This window comes from Neolamprologus brichardi, chromosome 20, assembly GCF_056152115.1.
Source record: "Neolamprologus brichardi isolate AB-2024 chromosome 20, ASM5615211v1, whole genome shotgun sequence".
Taxonomy (NCBI): Eukaryota; Metazoa; Chordata; class Actinopteri; order Cichliformes; family Cichlidae; genus Neolamprologus; species Neolamprologus brichardi.
Window position 1 is genome coordinate 21,673,004 of NC_142123.1, and position 19,156 is coordinate 21,692,159.

The 19,156-nt window shown below is 40.0% G+C and overlaps 1 protein-coding gene across 2 annotated transcripts; it reads right to left on the minus strand.

Moving 5' to 3' along the window:
- Positions 1-7,950: 7,950 nt before the first annotated feature.
- LOC102776396 (amphoterin-induced protein 3-like) lies at positions 7,951-12,072 on the minus strand. Of its 2 annotated transcripts, none has more exons than XM_087834114.1 (2): positions 12,025-12,072; positions 7,951-9,450 (listed from the first exon to the last, which is right to left on the minus strand). In XM_087834114.1, the coding sequence occupies exons 1-2, from the start codon at positions 12,064-12,066 to the stop codon at positions 8,047-8,049; spliced, it is 1,446 nt and encodes a 481-aa protein (XP_087690240.1). In that variant the 5' UTR covers positions 12,067-12,072; the 3' UTR covers positions 7,951-8,046. The 2 variants fall into 2 exon arrangements, with proteins under 2 accessions (XP_087690240.1, XP_006796422.2); XM_006796359.2 differs by lacking the exon at positions 12,025-12,072 and adding an exon at positions 11,082-11,253.
- Positions 12,073-19,156: the final 7,084 nt, after the last annotated feature.

The window sequence follows — 19,156 nt, forward strand, 5'->3', positions numbered from 1 at the left end:
CTCTAAAGTTATCTGCACAGAGAGCAAGTAGAGTAGGTCTTGGTGCATTTTCTTTCAAAGAATGTGGTCAACACAATGAATAAACCTGAACAGAAAAAAAAGGTTTTGGCAAAAACAAAAATAACAGGTTAGTTTTAGCTGAAACGTGTTAAAATGCTCTCATCCACTCTGTTTGTCGTATTTTTCATGAGTTTGTCACCAAGAGCCATTTTGGAGCGCAACTATGTGCATTTAGTCCCTAAAGTAGAGCCTGTATGAGGTACTTGACTGAAGCACTTCCGTTTTATTCTTCTTTATACTTCCAGTCCCTCCACTACATTTGACAACTCTCATTGCTTTTCAGACGAAAACAAAGCCTGGTTTCTACACCCTGTCACATTCAGAAAATCTAGGAGTGAAGTCTCCACCACCCAGAAAAAAGATATTTCCACTCTCAAGCTGTCAGTTGGTTTCCATTTAGATAACTGTTTGAGAGGCAAAGATGAAGAGGAGTCAAAAAAATGAACATAAACTTGGATAGCAGAACTTTGCTACCCCATTAATCATCTCTCAGCACTTCAGCTTTATTAGATAAAACTACCCAGCCTTGTATAATAAAGTAGCACACTGCAGCAGGTTCAAGAGTAAAATGTTTGGTAAAGCAGTGATGCATCAATATTAAAAGTCATAAATAATAATATTTCTGTCAGAGGAACCATTTTTTTCTGCAGAATCAGGACTTCTGCTTTTTTTTTTTTTTTTTTTACCTTTTGGTGCTTTCAGTAAGTCGATTTAGGTACAATTCAGAATGGAAGAACTTTTACTTAGTATTTCTTAAACTGATATTTTATCACCCAGCGCAGGAAGAACATTTCAGATCTTTTATTTAAGCTAAAGTGCCTGTACTGCACTACACTTAATATTATTAATAAAATACTTTACAACTAAAAGTCCTGCATTGTCGTAGTTACAGAAATAAGAAAGTAAAAATAAAAATGGATGTTAAAGTGAGTTAATGATGCATTTTATAATATTGCTTAATATTTTCATTTGAATGTGAAGCCGTTCTGGTGTGTTTGACCATAAGAGAAACTTAACACCTGCATCTGGATAAGCAATAGACAGACCTAAGAATAAAGAAACTGCACCAAATCTATGCTAATATGTAATATTTGTCTCTGAAATGTAGTTAATTTGAAAAATAAGTCATCTTAAATTTGTACATTCTCGAGGAAATGTGCATCCCACCTCTGTTGGTATTTCAGTTGAAAATTCTGATCTGAATAGATCTTTACCACTAAAATGTGATCATTTTGAACATAATACACTTGATTCTTTAAAAGAATTTTCATTGGATTATGGGACACTGTGGAAGAAAGAACCAGGTCAAAAGAAGTATGTATTTCCATTGCTTTATAATTGATCCTGTGGGTTCAGTGAGCAGCAGAGATCTCTGGGTTTAGGTGTTACCTTGTGGATGTGCCTTTGCAGGATGTAGGGATTTGGGCCAGAGTCAAACTTGCCTCTGTTCATGAGCAAGTGTAACACCAGTACCCCTTCTCTCATTACCTGACATTATGGAAGACCCATTCCTCCTTCCACTGCAGTTTTTCTTGTCTTTAGTTTGCAGCCTAAAGGCAACATTGCAAACATTACATTAGAATGCAGCTTGACCAGAGAGAAGTAATGTTGCTTAAAGACGGCTTTTTTTTATGAAGCCCTTTGAGGCAATGCACAAAACAATGTAAACAACACAGCAGAGGAAAAAATGTAATCCAGTGCTCTTTTATGAGTCTCCGTCAATCACATATAGCTACATTAAGATTATAAATGTAGCTAACATGGCGATACCATAACGACAGCCTTGCAGGCAACACTATGAGGCTGCACTTGGACACAGCAGAAGTTCTAGCTACATTCATGTGAAAAAAAAAAAAGTTTTCACACTATTTTGCGCAGTCCTCTGAAAATCTAAACACACTCTCACTGCATCCTTAGGATCTAAGTGGGTAAATAGCGGAGAGGGGCTGCCAATCAAATTGACTTGGTTAACTGATAATCAACAAGTTTTGCCACCTGTGTAAAATCAGGTTTTGGTAAGAAAATATTTTGCGCTGCTTTCAAATTGGTCCTGTGAAGAAGCCACTACATGTAGTAGCTCTGCGGGATGTGCAAAATAGCTGAAAAAGAAAAGTGTTGCAATAGCCCAGTCAAAGTTTAGACCTTAACCTGATTGAAATGCTGTGGGTGGGACCTTAAGAGAGCTGTGCATTAACCAATACCTGCAAATTGCAATGAACTGAAGCAATATTGTAAAGAATAGTGGGACAAAATACCTCCATAAAATGATGTGGATTTAGGATAAAGCCATATAGAAAACAATTGCTTCCAACTGTAGGTCTGCACAGATAGAGCCCTTTTTCTTACATGACTGTGCATGCTTACAAAGATAATGCTAGCTCGCTGACGTTAAGCACTTCAAATTCAAACATCACTCTATTATTTGCTAAATAACAAAATTGAGCGTGACTGTCATTGGTTCTTTAGAAATTTGGTAAGAAACCAAATGAAACATACAGTCATGTACTTGTTTCTTTGACTCAAAAATCGAATATCTTCAGATTTACTTCTTCGACGTCTGTACTAAAAGTAATGGGAATCCATTAAATAATAGCTGAGATGTTTCAGAGTTTTAGACTGACCAACACTGCAATCCTCAGAGCCATTGTGTAAGTATGGTAGCAAATAGTATCATAAAGCACAGCTGTGAATGTCTGCCACCAGTGACACTGTAATGTATTGCAGATTGGGTAGCGCTAGTGTCTCTGACAGTTAAGGTCTTTTTTTTAATAGAAAAAATAAAGCCAGATTTCATCAAAGTTTATTCTTGTCTTTTAGTGGACAAGTATGACACGTTATAACAAAAGAACCGGTACAGCATGATACAGGTACAATAAAGCCAGTGGGAAAAAAAATACAACTGAATGCCAAGGAAGAATAAATAGACAAGACAGTGTTGTAAAAAAGTAGTCATGGGCTGCGGTATAAAACTTGAAATACACTGGGTCATTTTGATTGTCAGAACCTATAATGTTCATCTAAATTCTACTTGGTGAGACACAGTGAGCCAGGAGACTGCTCCAAAATATGCTGCTTAAGAGCATATACTCATTTGTTTGCAATGAAATGTGATGGGCCTGTAGGTCTGATTAAGGAAGTATTCATATGCTATGTACTCCACAGTGCTCTGATTGAGACCAGATCCCTGCTGGAAATCCCGCTGCTTTTCACTGCTTCGAGAACACAGAACGTGGCTTGCATTCGCATTCAGCTCAGAGGTATGATGAACAGCCTGTTGTCTGGTGTAGCAGTGTGCATTTATTTTAGGCTTTTTTTGGAAGCAACTGACCTACCTCCTAAAAAAAAAAAGATAATGTAGCCTAGTCAGTAGCTTTTCACAAGCGCATATTCCAAGTTAGGTGCCCAGTTAGAATAAAATAAGTATTGTAGGTGGCACAGGGAGTGTGTGTTTGTGGGTGTCACAGCATTTGAAAAATGAGTATGTATCTGACACAGCTGGATGCCTCCACTCTTGCCTGATGACTGTTTTGACAGTTCAGTAATAGCCTGTGTTGACAGTCAAGGCTGCCTTCCACGAATGAAAGCAATTCAACCCGTGCTATTCAGACTAAAACTCCTCTTTCACAGTAATTAGATTCTTGACTAAGATGATTTTGAATCCCTGGGAGCCCAGTCGAACTTGGGAAAACAATTAATCTGGAAAGGGGAAGTACATGCTTTAATTTGGGCCTGATGGAGTGTTTTGTTTTGGAGAAGGACATCTTTTTGAGCATTAAGGAGTTGCTTCCTTTACATCTGGGTAATTTGTCAGAATGCCTCGGGATGATTTGCTGGGAGCAAAAAGACTAAGCTGTACAGAGTTGCATTTTTTTTGTATGCTGGAAATTAGCTATTTATTTTACAGTGTTATTGTCACTTTCCATCAGCGGTTAAATGTTAGTATAAACAAAACAGGAAATGCTGGAAGGGTCTTGATTTCGCCAAACCAAATCTGCCTCTTGACTACCTCCTCATGTCTGAAATGAACTGGAAAAAGCACAACAATCATTCATTCCATTTTTGCAACGCAGTGTTGAGGCCTCCCATTATCAGTTAAGTACTTGTTGTCACAAGGTTAAAATAAAATGCTGGATTCCAAATAGCTTTAGGATACCAGCTTCGCTCATCCTGACTCTGACATCCTGCCTACACTGAGGTTGATTTCCTAAAGCTGGAGTGAGCTTGCATAACCAGGATCACCTGTGGACCCTCGGTGAAATGGAAAGCCCTCCATGAAAAGCCCACAACATGTCCTCTTTGTTTTAACCTGTTAATCTAATCTAATCATATGAGAAAAACAATAAATCCCATCCCAGCTGTGTTTGCTGCGTCAGAGAGCGGATTAGGAGGATTTAAAAACAGTGCAATTCACCAAGAACCTGTTTTTTTATCCTTGTGGTAATCTCCTGAAATCTCACTCCAACTCATCGCACCATTTAATGTTTCTAGTACACTGTGTCTGAAAAACAAGATACAAGATGTTACATCATACAGGCGCACAGCAGCGTCTTATGTAATCTTTGTTGAGAAATGATGCTTACCACACTGAAAACGTTTGACACTCGATCAGTGATGGTGTCATGAATAGAGTAGTGCATTATAGCACGGTGATCTATCACGGCTCATCGTTTCTGACTAAGGTCCACATAGTATCATCAATAAAGGACCCTTAAAATTCAAACTTCAGGAAACGCTACTGACTTTATTTTATAATTAAAAAAAAACCCATAATTTTATAAAGTTCAGGTGCTACTTTGAGAATAAAGTGGTAATGTCAAAAATAAAGTCAGCTCTCATAGATCTAGTAGTTATTACCACACTTTATGTGCTAAAAGTGAAATAATATCCTCATTACTAAGTCTAAAGTATGATTTATCTTAATATATGCAAGGCATTTGGCAGGGGCAATCATGACAAAGTTAGCGAGGCAAGGCTGAGATGGTTTGGACATGCACAGAGGAAGGTTCATGGATATTTTGGGCAAAGGATGGTTATTATGGAGCTGCCAGGCAGGATGAAAAGTGAAAGACCACAGATGAGGTCCATGGATGCAGTGAAGAGGGGCATGCAGAGGGTTGGTTGCTAAGGATAAGGTGAATTGGGGGCAGATGATCCACCATTGTGACTCCTAAGAGGAGCAGCTGAAAGAAGAAGACTATTTTTGTAGATGTTGCCAAGTACTAGCAAGTGTAGTTTGAATCGAAACAACTTTTTTCTAACTTGTTATACTTTATTCTTGAAATGTTACAAAATTTTGACTTTATCCTTATAATAAAAAAACACAAGATAAAAAAAAAATCCTTTAAATGTAATGCTTATATTATTTTGGCCCTAATTCTCCTAATCCCTCCTAATCCTTCGTAGGTATCTGGGCAGGCAGAAACTTTACGATTACTCTTATTGTAACCTTTTACTGCTTTGTCCATGAACACCTTATGCTCGTGTATTACTTTCTACCGCATCATCTGTCAGTTAAAAAAACTTTCCCTAACTTTTCCCCGCTGCTGTGCATCCTTTTCAGTATTCTTCTCCCAGCACCCAGTCCTCTCCTTCCTGTTTATGCTGATACACACACGCCCATGTTGTGAATGCACAGTATTATGTCCATTTACAGCCGTGTTAGTATATTCAGAGATTATTTTGTAAGCTGTTCTAAAACCAAAGTTGTTTTCATTGTTCTAAAACAAAACAAAAAAGTGTTATTATGGATGCAGCCTTAGTCTCACGAATTTTTTTGGGTTAATCCCTGTGAGTTTAATACTGATGAAACTCATCGCTGTCAAAGAGCCAGTCTGTTCCACTTTCATGCACCGTTGGCCATTTGATATCAGATTTCCCACCTCCTTTTGAACTTGAATTTACATATAAGCTGCACAACAATATTAGTCGCCTCTATCTTAAAAGGAGTCATGTTTTAATTAAGGATTTCAAAATAATCAAAGGCCCTAACTCCAATGACAAGCTCTGCTTTGTAAAACACGCAGTTACTGATGACTTGTCCCTGACATTATATGAAGGATTACATCTGATCCTTTTCAATCTTGATGCAATCCCTAGTCCCACCCAGTGTTTTTATTAAGATTAAGCTACAATCTCAAAACATGGATGCTTAGACTTGAAGAAAATTGATTTGTTTCTTTTGAGGCTGCTGTTTGTCTCGGCAGGGTTCCCTTCATCATCGACCAGCTATATGCTGTCTTAGCTCTTTTATGCAGTCAACCTCAGGGTTTTTTCTAGGCTCTGAAACGGCCTTTGTGGGGTGACTATACGCAGCAATAAAGCCTGATTGATCTACATACAGTAGAGGCCATAAGTCAGAAGAAAAATGTGCATTTTCAGGCTTTTTTCCAACCATTTGATAAAATGCAGCCAATATGCTGATGCAGGGTTGAGTAAATGAAATCCAAATGAACAAAATTGGTTTGAATGAGTTCTAAAAGATTGTAAAGCTGTGGACTAGAGGGGACCTGACCCCTGGAATTCAAAAGACATGTCTGCTTGTTGAGTAGTTGTTTGATAAAGTGTTATTTAGCTCTTTTAGAGAGGATTTAAATTGCTACTTTTATTCTCAGTCCCTTAATCATTTGGTGCTGGTTGATTTTCCTTTGGGGGCTGGCTAAAAACCTCTGCGGGGGGTGTGCCAAAAATGTCTTTATGCAGGAAAAACCCTCTCACCCACGTACTTTATGTTCCTTCAGTGCAGCGCATGGGAGTCTTTTCTTTAGCATCTTTCATCTCTGTTGTTGGAGTGTGTAATTCTGTCATTTGAAGCATGTTTTGCTGAATTAAAAAAAAGAACAAACAAACAATATTTCAGTCACTTCAGTCAAAAAAAAAAAAAAAAGCATGCACAAAAACACAAAACACCAAACAGTAAGAACAAAGCTATACAAAGTAATGCCACCTTCAGGGTTTGAGTCACAGCTGCTTGAAGAATTTGTCACTTCAGTCAAAATTTAGTGGTTGTGTTTATTCTGCAGTGTTCAAAGTGCTCTGCTGTGTTTGATCAAAAAAAGATGCTGTCTTTGAAGAGCAGGCCAGTTGCTGCTTTTTGTCTGGGCTCTTGACACTCCTGATTTCTACACTTTGCTCTTTGCCAGATAAGCAGCATGCAGATCTTTTTTTCCTCTGCCAGATTAATGCAACAGGTTTATATGAAACATGTATATTTATGATGGCTCACTGCAGGATGCACCTCTGTTTTGAGCTAGATAAGATTTTTAAATGTTTGCTGTAAGCTATGGCTTCTGAAAAAAAAAGATTACTAAAATAATACAAAATCAGACATAAGCAGTTTTGGAAAATGAGGATATGAAGCTTTCAGGAGCTGGTGCTTCATGTTCAAGCTACACATTAGGGGATATAGGGTGTATATTGCATTTAATTTTTAAATTTATCTTTAGTTTATGCAGTGCCAGCACTTATCTACTCTACACTATCTATAAAACCTCAATCCAGGTAAACTTAGTTCCAGCAGTCAGTACAGTCATTCACTTGCATTTTTTTTTTGGGAGGGGGGGAAACTAATCCATCTTCAAAACTTTGAAAGGGAAGCCAGATTCATTCTCAGATCCAATGAGAAATATTCCCCCTAGTGCTGTAGCTGAGCACAGAGAAATTATTAGCTGATTTTAAGGACTGATAATGGCTCCGCTGTGATTTGGTGGTGTCAGTACGTTGCGGGTATAAAGCAAAGTTGAAACTTTCATTCCGACTACCTGGCCACATGGCAGAAAGAGGAGAATTGAAGCAGGAGATATTGCTTTTTTTCTCTTTCTTTTTTTTGTTCAGGATGCCTCTTAACTGCATCTGACAGTTGGAAAGGAGATGTGAAGTTCTTTTTTTCCCTTTATAGTATTATTGCTCAAATAGCATGTCCTAGCTAGATACAGAGGAGTTTTCAGTTAAGACTTTCAGTTTCCACCTGGGGGGGGTGGAAAAAAAACTTCAGCTTTCCAGAGACCAATCTGTTCCTTCTTCATTCATCACCGGGTCAATGAAGGCTACGTGTTTATTAGTTTGGCTTTTGGTCTGGTCTCTTGTAGAGTGGAAGAGGGTAGAAGATAGACTGCTTGACTCATACTGCTTTGACCGTTTGCAGTAGATGCAGCGACATGGAGTCAGATAAAGGTAGATGAGGATAATCGTTGTAGTCACCATACAGCCGAGCAGCGTTGTGTAGCCAGTGTTGAATAACTCTGCCGTGGGCAGCAGCACCGTCACGTTCACCTCCCGAGTTGCATTCAGTGCCTGTTTAATATCCACAGCTGTGCACACATACAGTCCCGAGTCATTGACCTTGGTTGCTCGGATCTCCAAAGTACCATTAGGAAGCAGGTTAATTAGATTGTCATCTATGCTGGCCTTGGTGATGTGGCCCTTGCTTGGGGAGAGCCACGTAAATGAGAGATCTGTGCTCGTCAGGGATGTTTGGCAGTCTAGACGGATCCTTTCTCCCTCTGAAACCAACACGTTGGAAAGGAGAACTGTTATGGGCTGCAAAACAGGTTTTTCCACAGTGCAGTTGAGGAAGAATCGGTTCTGTTGTAGAAATTGGATGGACGATCGTAGGTCTCCGTTAATGAAGCAGATATGCTCCTCCTTAAAGTCCCTCACTGAGTCATAGCCCCTCAGGTCCCAGTGCCAAAACACGCTGTACATGGAGCAGTCACAGATCAGAGAGTTGTTGTAGAGATACAGGCCCCGCTGCACCAACCTTGGTAAAGCTTTCACATCCTCCCATTGCAGATGGGTCAGTCGGTTGGATGAGAGATCTAGCATGCTCAGGAATGGATGAGTGTGATCTTGGATTGAGAAGAAAGGGAAGTCTGTGATTTGGTTGAGGCTGAAATAGACCTTTTTTAAGCTGCTCAGGCCACTCAGTGCGCCGGCCTCTACCCGTGCAATCTTATTATTGAAGAGAAGGAGCTCCTCCAGCCTCCAAAGCCTCTGAAAGTAGTGCTGCTCTACCACACGAAACTTATTGGAGGACAGGTCAAGGTGCCTGAGACCAGAGACGTTTTGAAAAGTTCCAGGATTCAGGGCTTTGAGTTGATTGTGCGCCATCAGCAGGTTTTCCAGCCTGGACATCCCGTTGAAGCAGCCTGGACTCAGCCAGGAGACATGGTTGTGGCTGAGGTCAAGACTTATAGAGAAAGAGGGCAGGGAGTGAGGTAGCTTGGTAAGTCCGCTGGAGCTACAGCTTACTGCATCGGATATACAGAGGCACATGGAGGGGCAGGTCTCCTCAGTGCTGTGGAGAAAACAGAGCAGCGCCAAGAGAAGGCTTGGATTTAGTCCGCAGGTCATGTTTTTTGAATCCTTCAAGGTTTCTAATCCCTCTGGTTCTCCCTGAAAAGATAAGAATCAAATGAGAAAAAGGGTGATATATGAGAAGGGTATCCTATTTTCAAGTGTTTCAGGCTTTGAGCTGTTCAGCCATTCTGGAGCTCTCAGTATCTGTGCTACAGTAGAAGATGAAATGGTTCACTTTAGTGACCATGAATCCTTTTTAAATAAAATAAATAATAATAATAAAATCCTTTTAAAATATTTGGAATGCTTTGGAATAAGAAATCCTCATGCTGGGATATTTTCAAATGTTTCAACAGTCAGATTCACTCAGACTACTTATTCCTCTATTTAGTGATTATGCCTCTGTAGATCAGCAAAAGGGGATTTTAAATGACAAGACCTTCATCTTTAATTCAAAGGCTCTAGCAAAGATATTGCAAATATGAAATAAAAATCTTTTCCATAGTCATTCTATTTGCACAGACCCCAAAGTGAATAATTAGACATTTTTAAATATAAAGACTGTTTTTGACTGCCTGAACTTGAAGACATCACCATGCATGTTTGTTCCATCTTTATTTTGGATAGAAATCATGTTTAGGTGAGTTGAGATCAGGGCTTCTTTCTTAGTATATTTTATTATTCAGTTGTGAAGTTCCATTCTGCAGCATTTCACTGATCTTGCGCAAAAAGTCCAACCAAGGTCGTTTTAGAAGCAAGTCTCACCAGCCGTTATCGTAAAACCCCTCTGGGTACCTATTTTGGAATATTTTTAAAATTTAATGAACTTTCAAAATAGAATCAGTCAGTCAGATCAGATAAAAAAAACATTTAAAATCAATGCTGAGTTTTCCCTAAAAGTATTTTTTCTTTAAAAAAAAAATACTTTTTACTACAGAATTACTACAGAAATTACTCTTATTGTCTTGATAATTTGTTTTGTTTCTGTTTTTCGAGTCTAATGATGACCTCTTATTTTCCATGTTCACCTCTTTTCGATAAACGGCTACACAATAAAAATACTTAACCCAAACCAAACACTTAAAATCAGTTTCTTAATTTGTCATGAATAACGTGTAAACTGACCAACCATGAACTGCTCAGTTGGCTCGCTTAAACCTAATTCTTTGAAAAAGGAGGACTGTGTATAAAATTGGCTGTAATTTCTAAATGGTTAAGGTAATGTTCTTGCTTACACCCTTGAATTAAAGCTGAAAGTGCAGTGCAATCACATCTTGATTGCTTCATTTAAAATCCATTGAGTGTGGCACAGTCTAAATTGTGAAAACTGTGTTCTTGTCCAGCTACACGCGGACCTGTATACACAGTAATCGCTGTCTCTAAATGACAATTATTTTTATTGTATCTTGGCACGTCAATTCTTGTGTGTTATTAACTGAGCATTCAGCAGCTAACAAAGAGGCCAAAGCCAAAACTTTCAAAAAGGCAGACGTAAACTGAGATTATCTGCAATCACAGCAGAAAAGTGTCTTTCAGCCTGCGACATAAAGCTTTTTTCAGTTCAATACCTCTGAACTCTAACAACTCATCTATACCAAACTTACAGAAAATAAATGCCAACTAATTTCCCTTTAATCACCAAATTCACAAACTGACTAATCACCACAGCTCTATATAATTAAAAACTTTTCAGCACATTGTGAAAGCATAGTGTGGACATACTTTACCTTCAAAAATGTTTTTAAGTCTTTATGAAATTAAAAGCTCAAAAGGAGAAAAGTTCACACTACTCCCAGACAAGTGAGCAATTTTGTTCACTTAGTTAATCTCATTCTCCCTTCCAAAAAAAATAAAATGAAGAAAGGAACACACGGCCAAACCACAAATCCAAAATAAACTGCTTAGCGACAATACGAGACTCCAACTTTCTTTCGTTTTCCCGCTTTCAGAGTTGTATCCCCATCAATGAATACCCACAACATAGCTGTCTAATCCTTATCTCCTTTTGGATCCTCCTCCCGAGGCGCTCGAGGAATAATTCACGGCTCCCGCCGTTCTCCTCAGCTAACTTTAAGGTCCCCCTAGCAGGCTTTTTCTCCTCTTCCCAAATGAGAGTGCCGCTCGAGAAACATCCTGCGGTGCTTTGCAGTGTATAACAAACAGCATAGAGCTCAGTTAATCTCCCACAATCCCCCCTCCTTCTCCGTGTCATTTAGAGACCAGTCTTGTGTCTCCCTCTCTCATCATTAAGTAATCATGCTGGTGGCTGCCCTCCTTGTTCTCTCTGACTCTCTTTCTCCATTTTTAACCAATATCAGTTTTCCCACACTGATCTGTTAGTGTGCTAGTAGATTTGTATGATTTTGCTTACTAACATATTAGCAGAGCCCAGGAGCTTTACACATGAATATTGCATGTGTTATCCGGTAACCTTTCACCAGTAATCCCAGGGGCATGAAACTTGGCTGTGCTCGATGTGTTTTTGTTTTTTTGTTTTTCTTTGAGTATGTGTGACTGTGTCTTAGTGCTGGTTTTCTTAATGCTGTAAATACACCTGTTTTTTCTGTGAGCTTGGAAACCCTCTTCATCTTTTGGTGTATTTTGAAGGCTTTCAGCCTCTTCGGGTCTTTTCCTCACCTGTGTGCTCTGCGTCTATTTGAGTGGTTTTACCGGTAAGTTGATCGACATTAGCTTCCTCCTGCCCCCGAACATGCACACATTCACTCTTCCTCTAAGTGCCTTATGCAGTACATCCTCTGCTTTCTTTCTGAACCCCAACATCGCTCTGTTCCCATCTCTTGGCTGTGGGTTTGACTGGATATATGCTGTCCATGGTGCTTGGTCATGGTGGTCCTGACAGCTCTGGTTTCTGTCACAGTGAATTAGCTTTGCCTCCCAGCAGCCACCTCCTCTCTGCTAGCCCCAACCCACCACCTCCCTCTGTGCAAGTGCTCGGGGCTTTGACTGACTCCCACTCACTCACTCACTCACTCACTTTGCAGAGGCACATAACCTGATTCCCCACGGATTCAAACTCGCTGGACGGGCTTCACTTCTCAGACGGTGGGGTAATGGAGAAAGATGTCGGTGTCCACAGAAATGTGGATGAGAACGACTAAGGAGGAATGTTAAGTTCAACAAGAGATCGATTTAAAAACCTGCTCCTTAGTTTGTTTGGGGGTTTTTTTTGTTTTTAAAAATGGGTTGAGCATGAAGAAAACACATTTGGCTGTGTTTGTGCTGAAATGAAAAAGCAATGACACAATCTTGTCCCAGGGCTAGTCATCAGCTTGGCTGCAACATGTAAGAAATACATACACCCACACGTGTACATTTGAGATATGTTAGGAATGGATTCTAAACAGGCCCTTCTTGTAGGTGTTATGTTTACGTGGGCTTATAATGTGGCTCAAATGGCTCCCTTAGTAATTTGTCTATGTGCCTGCAAATTGAACCTTGTCCTACTATGAAGAAAGCCTTAATCTCGATAGCTTTTTAAATATTCACCTTTCATTGATTGTTTTAAAGTGTTATGTAACACTCCTAGCACCGTTTGTTGAATGGGCTGCTGAATGTATTGCTGTAGTGTTAGTCCCCAAGTCCCTGATTATAAGGGGATCACATATGACCTATAAACCAGAGTGTGCATAAGCTGATAATGATTCATGAGTTTGGCATATGAGGCTTTAAATTAGGTGCATGATTGTGCCAGTGTGATGTCGCTGGCAGCATTTGGTTTTAGCTTCGGTGTAACTGTGTGGGGAACGTATTCTTTTGCTCAGGCAGGCCCTTGTTTTGCTGCTCTTGATGTGGTACCTTATTATTTTTGGTTTTGACTCCCAAGAAGTAAAAAGACTTCATTGTTTTTGTGTGCACTCATTTATCACTGTCCTCCGAGATCAATTCAATCAAAGCACGAGGAGGTAAACAAAAGAAAAAGAGTTGAGCTTCTATGCAGCTTATTCTCCTAAATTGCAAAACAATTATTTTTGCCCTTTTCTGCTGATTGTCTCTCATCATACAGTAATAGTCCGTGTACTTTTAACAGAATGAGGTCCCCTGGAATGTCACTTTTAGCACCTTCTTCATCTCTTCCACCTTTTTTCCACTTGAGATTGCCCGCAGATCTTTTTGGGAGTCTCTATTTGTCTCTGCATGTTCCGCTGTGCGTCTGTTGTCAGGCTGGTGTCTGTTGCTTCAGCCCGCTGTTCTGTAAAATCCCTAATCTAATCAGCATCTTTGTATCCAGCTGCTTCGCAAATCCTGCCTCCCTCCCTTCTCATATATGTGATTGGACTCAGCCAATGCAAAATACGCTTGTCAAGTCAGCCAGGTTCAGAGTGGACCTCAAAGCTTAAACCCTGACCCTGATGCATCCTGCCCCCAGCAGAAAGTGATTTTTTCTCTTTACCATCTGCTGCAGGGAAGGGGGAAAAGGGGGAAAAAAAGAAACGCAGTGGTGCACAGCGAAACGTCTGCTCTTATCTTGCCCTTGAGAAACTGCAAGGCTCGCTAAGAGTCGATAATATAAAGCTTTAAATTCTCAGATGCAAGAAGAATATTTTTGTTGAACATTAAAGACATGCGGGGATGTAGAAAAGACTATTTCAGACTTCTTTTGTTATTATACTTCCTCTTACTTAAAAATAATACCTTGGTTCAGAAAAACCTCCCTGAGATTAAACATCTCTTTCAAGAAAAACCTGACAAAGAGAGATGAACACAGGTAAACAACATTACACAAACAACACAAAAATAAAAAATCTCTCCGAAGGATATGTCACACTGCAGAGCGAAAAACACTCCAGCGTGAGTCCTAAATGAAAAATATGTTAATATCACAAAACATTTGGTGATGTGATTTGAAAAACAGATTTGAAAAGCTAGAGTGAAGGAAAATCAGGTGAAATAAGTCATGTCAAACTGAGAGTCAATCACTGAATAAATGACTGACATTGTGACAGGTTAGGTTGAGACACAAAAGCAGGTTTGACTCTCACATTATTGCGCAGGAAAGTCCGACATGACCTCCCAAGTCCCGCAGATGAAGTGTTTCCACTACCTCTGTGTGCCAGTTGTGAACCTTTGAACCTGAATAGGTGTACCCTTGTTCAGTGTCTTTCAACAGCTTTTTGTTAGCATGGCTGGCAGCCAGGTTCTCAAATATAAATGAGTCAGTGCCTGGGTAAAGATTTGGAGCGTTGCATTTTATTTCTTTTCTCTCCCTGGGCGAATTTGCAGTCTGGATGAGTTCTTTGCTGAAAAGGAGTTGCAGGCAGTATGAGACTGTTTGCTTGTCATGAGGAGCTGCTCAGATGCTCCATATGTTCTGTGTTCACTGTGATTGTAGTGCATTATTCAAGAATATCTTACTCAAAGCTCCCACAACCTGGTGAGGTTTTTTTTTGTTTCACGTTGCATAATCTGAATCACAAACACAGCATACTTAGGCACAACATGACTATCTCCACTTTGAAATGTTCTTCATTCATCCAGTCTCTTGCATAAAGTGACTGTAACTGTGAAGAGACAAGCACCCCATCTAGTGGTTTAAGACTTTAACATTCCAGTTACAGTATTTTTGTTATGTTTTCTTATTAGAATTAACACTTCTACAAAATAAATAACATTGATTGAAAGCATTAATCTGTAGCATTTACATGATAACAATGAATAAAACTTGCTAGAAGACACACAGTACTTTAATAATGATGCAGTCAATGCAGTCTTTATGTATTGGTTCAGTTCTGGATAGTGACTGTCTTGTGTATATTTCGTGCATGTTGCCTGAATCAGCAACAGTTAGCTTAGTTTAATGGTGAACAATTACTAGCCTTGCCTTGTGGAAACTCACTCATTTAATTCATTTAGCATATTGTTTACTTCATATCCAAGCTGCACATATTAAACACATGATGGATAACTTGATAAAACAACGTGGTAATCTAGCCTTGCTGGCTCCCAGTGCTTCCAGCGCTTTTTTATGCTAAGCTAAATTACTGTGTGCCTGCTTTGGCTCCGTATTTAACAGACAGTTATGAAATTAATATTGATCTTGTTTTAATAGTGCAATTTTGTTGATTGCATTAAAAAAAACAAAAACACTGAAAGTTCTGGACATCGTTCGATTTTTAAACCCGCTTGAATCTTGCAGAGCGTGAGGCGGAAAAGAGAACAAATTTAAATTTGAAAAATGATCCCTCACTGAGGTGAAATCTCACCTACCTGCTTTCATGCTCAGATGTTTGCTGTTTACACGACCGTCGAGTACAAGCGTAACTATCGATTATCATAATAACACGTCTTGATGCGTATCAGTATATGAAGAGCAGACAGAGGGCTCGGGGTGTGAACTGCCCATGTCTCCTCAGCCTCTATTATCTCTCTTGATTGTTACCGGATTTCAATTAGGATTCGCAGGAGTTAATATGATTGCTTGCTGTTTACCCTTTCTTGCTTCCTTCCATGAAAGCCAATTATGCATGAGTAGCAGCGGATGACTACTGGACACTGCTAATAGCTCTGCTTCTCCCTTTGTGTTCACATTACTGAAGGATATGGGTTGTGAAATGAGATCGCTACTGACTACTGTGCTATCAATGATTGTGCTATAAAACATTATGGGCCAGAACATAGTAAATTGTGTGACGTGACTGTGGGGTGGCTGGCTCTCTGCTCATCCTCTGCTCTTTTATCTGTTATCTTCTCATCCCTTTATTTTTTCCTGTTTCTGTCATCTCTTGTTTCTCTCCTCGGTTTCCATATCTCCGCTTTGCCCCCCTTCCTCCCAGATCTTCTGGCAAACCTTCCTTCTGTTCCATTCCTTCACTTCTTGCCTCATCCCCTCTCATCATTTATTTCTCGCCTTTCGTTTATCCTCTCAACTTTTATCTCCATACATCAGTTCTTTACACCTTTCCTTTCCGCCTTTCATCTCCAGCCCCTTGGTTATCAACCCAGACAGACAGGACATGAGTCAGGCCTCTAGCCTTTTACCCTTCAATATCACTTATGAGAGATTGACATATCTTAGAAAATCCATTATACCCAAATCAATGAGGATTAACCTACATAATATAGACCTCTCATATAAATCACAGCCATAGAATTAATCATTATCTCATTACTGAGGGAATCCGCTGCCCACTTATCTAAAACGTCTGATTGCATGTATGCGTGTGTTCTCATGCATGACCACTTCTGTTCTTTAATGAATGAGTGAAGTTGAGAAACGCCGGGGCTTCATCAGACCGCAGCTTGTGTTCGCTTATTAAGAAAAGAGATGGCAAGTGGAGAAGTAGAATGTTGCTTCACGTCAGTGAAAGATGGAAACAGCAATGTTTATTTGGAGCAGATTTATCTGACTGCACTCCACAGTTGAGCTAGTGTGATGGATCCTGCGGCCAGCTGTCCGTGCCACCTGAGCCACGCTGCTGATGTCGCCATGTCGCTGCTCTCTGCTCAGACAGACACTGGGGGACATGAAGGGTGATGAGCAGTTAGCAGTTCCATCAAGGCTCTCCGGGGCCATCCGTGGAAAATGAAACCATCTCCGAACAGGTAACTCAATTTAACTCGTGGCCGCCTTCTCTGGAGCTACAAGCACAAATACTTTCCCAGCTGATGAGATGAGGTAACAGAGCATGGCCAGAGTCACTGAGTGCAACAGGAGAGGCCTTCTCCGACCAAATTGCCTGGACATGGTCAAGGTTTTCCACCACTTTTACAGATGGAGAAGTGGAGACTGAAATGTTGAAAGGTTCTGGGGTTTTTTTCTCCTTCCACTTCAATCGATAAAATGGACTGGCTTTAATCACAGAGCTATTGAGTGCTGAAGCTAGCAGAATAGATAGTTGGTCTTCTGGAACCATTTCCAACTTTGCCCTGTCAGAAGTATTTCCGTGCACAGGGGAAATACTGAATTTGGACTTAATTTGTAGCAAAGCAGATGAGGTGTCAAAACTTTAGAAAGGTTATTTTATTCAGAGTTACTTTGCATGGAAATTAATTACTTAAAAAAAAAACGATGCGAAAAGACAATGAATATGTTATGTGAGTCTGTCTTGTTTTAGGGGTTTGTAAAAGCACTTATCATGCAGAAAATGGCTCTTAAAACCCACATAATATATGCATGTTAGATGATTATTAGACTGTTTATTGAGAGTTTCAGGCTTCTGTAAAGAAATCTACACACCAGTGACAAAAGCACCTGATGGCACTTATTTCTACGGTTTTACAAGCCAAATAGTTTTTTGAACCCACTGGTTAATTTCTAGAAGCATAAACAATAATTTTTTAAGCACTCACATATTTTAACATCCAAGGTGTTAATCTGTAAAGAAATAAGCAATATAAAATGGCATTCAATGGAATTAAAAATTCTCTATTTGGGCTTAGTATAAATAAACAAAACTATAATTGAGTTGCTTTAGCAGTCTCAGTGTAGGTACCACAAACAGCTAAAGGGAGAGTAATCCTGAAATGGATGTTCACATTTTGACAATGAGATAGATTAGCTGCACCGACGAAGGGGTGTCACTCTCACATTGCTCACATTGCTCATTAGAAATCACTCTTATTAGACCATTTCATAATTGTTCTCCAGCTAAATTATATAACGATCACATTGACCTTTCCACAGTCCTGCTTAGTAGTCTGAGTTGGTACATTCAGGGAAGTCAATTTAATGAGTGCAATTTAATGTGTGGCTCAATAATGGTATCTTCTACTCTATTATTAATCACAATAAGAAAGTTAGCTCTGTTAATTATTGCAAATGTGTTACAGCGAAAATGCCAATGTGGCTTGAAAGCCTTCAGGTATTCCAGAGGAAGTGATGCAGGATTCGTGCTTCTCGAGGAACTGTTAATAAAACGTCTGTTGCGAAAGTGAGCCGCGGCAGCAGATAGATATGACTCTGGATGTAGCCTGCTGTCTTTCGGTAAAGTATGTATGACTCCATTAGAACGCATTTGATGAAAGTTTAATGTTGCCGGTGGGCAAATGGGTCATTACGCCTTCATGTTGGGTGGTGTTGGGTGGAGGGGAGTATATAACCTGTACTGGCATCATACATTTTCTATATTTCTTTCAAGCAGGTGCTACAACAACCAATCTTTCTGGCTGAAGTGACCTTGGGCTGGACAAAGAGCCCTTACCTGCTTCAGTTATGCTGTTCAGCAGCTGAATCAGAGGCACAGTGGAGCCACAGAATAGACATAACGAGAGGACAGACTGGCGTTGATCACCTGCAGTGATTCCCATTGATTATTCACTAAAGCAGACGCTAATTCAAGTTGCAAAACAAAATGCATGGGGAAAATGACGTGCTGCTGTGGGTTCTAAAACGGAGAGATGCAGCCATATATCATGCTTCTCTGTCAGCCGCACGCTGCGAAAGTGATGCAGAAGATGAAAAAGAGAAGGGGGGATGGGGAGCGGTGGGTACGAAAACAGGATTGAGTGAGACTGATTGTCGCCTGCAGAGGGAAACCATTAAGCTCACCAAATATCATTATCAGATTTTCAATAAGGTTGCAGCCATCAGATAGTGAATACAGACAGTGCTGCTGCTTCTCTTTCCCATTCTTGCTGCACCAGGTGCAACATGTTTTTGCAATTCAATCTGGCTACAAGGCCACGAGGAAGCTTTACTTATTGCTTAGATCCCAGAACAAATCACACGCCCAGCAAATATCAGGGGCTGGGCCGCCCGGGGAGTGGCTGGAGGCTCGGGGGCCTCAGTGTGTACTGTTGTTTGAGTGATTACACAATGATTACCACCTGCTGCGTACTGTTGTGC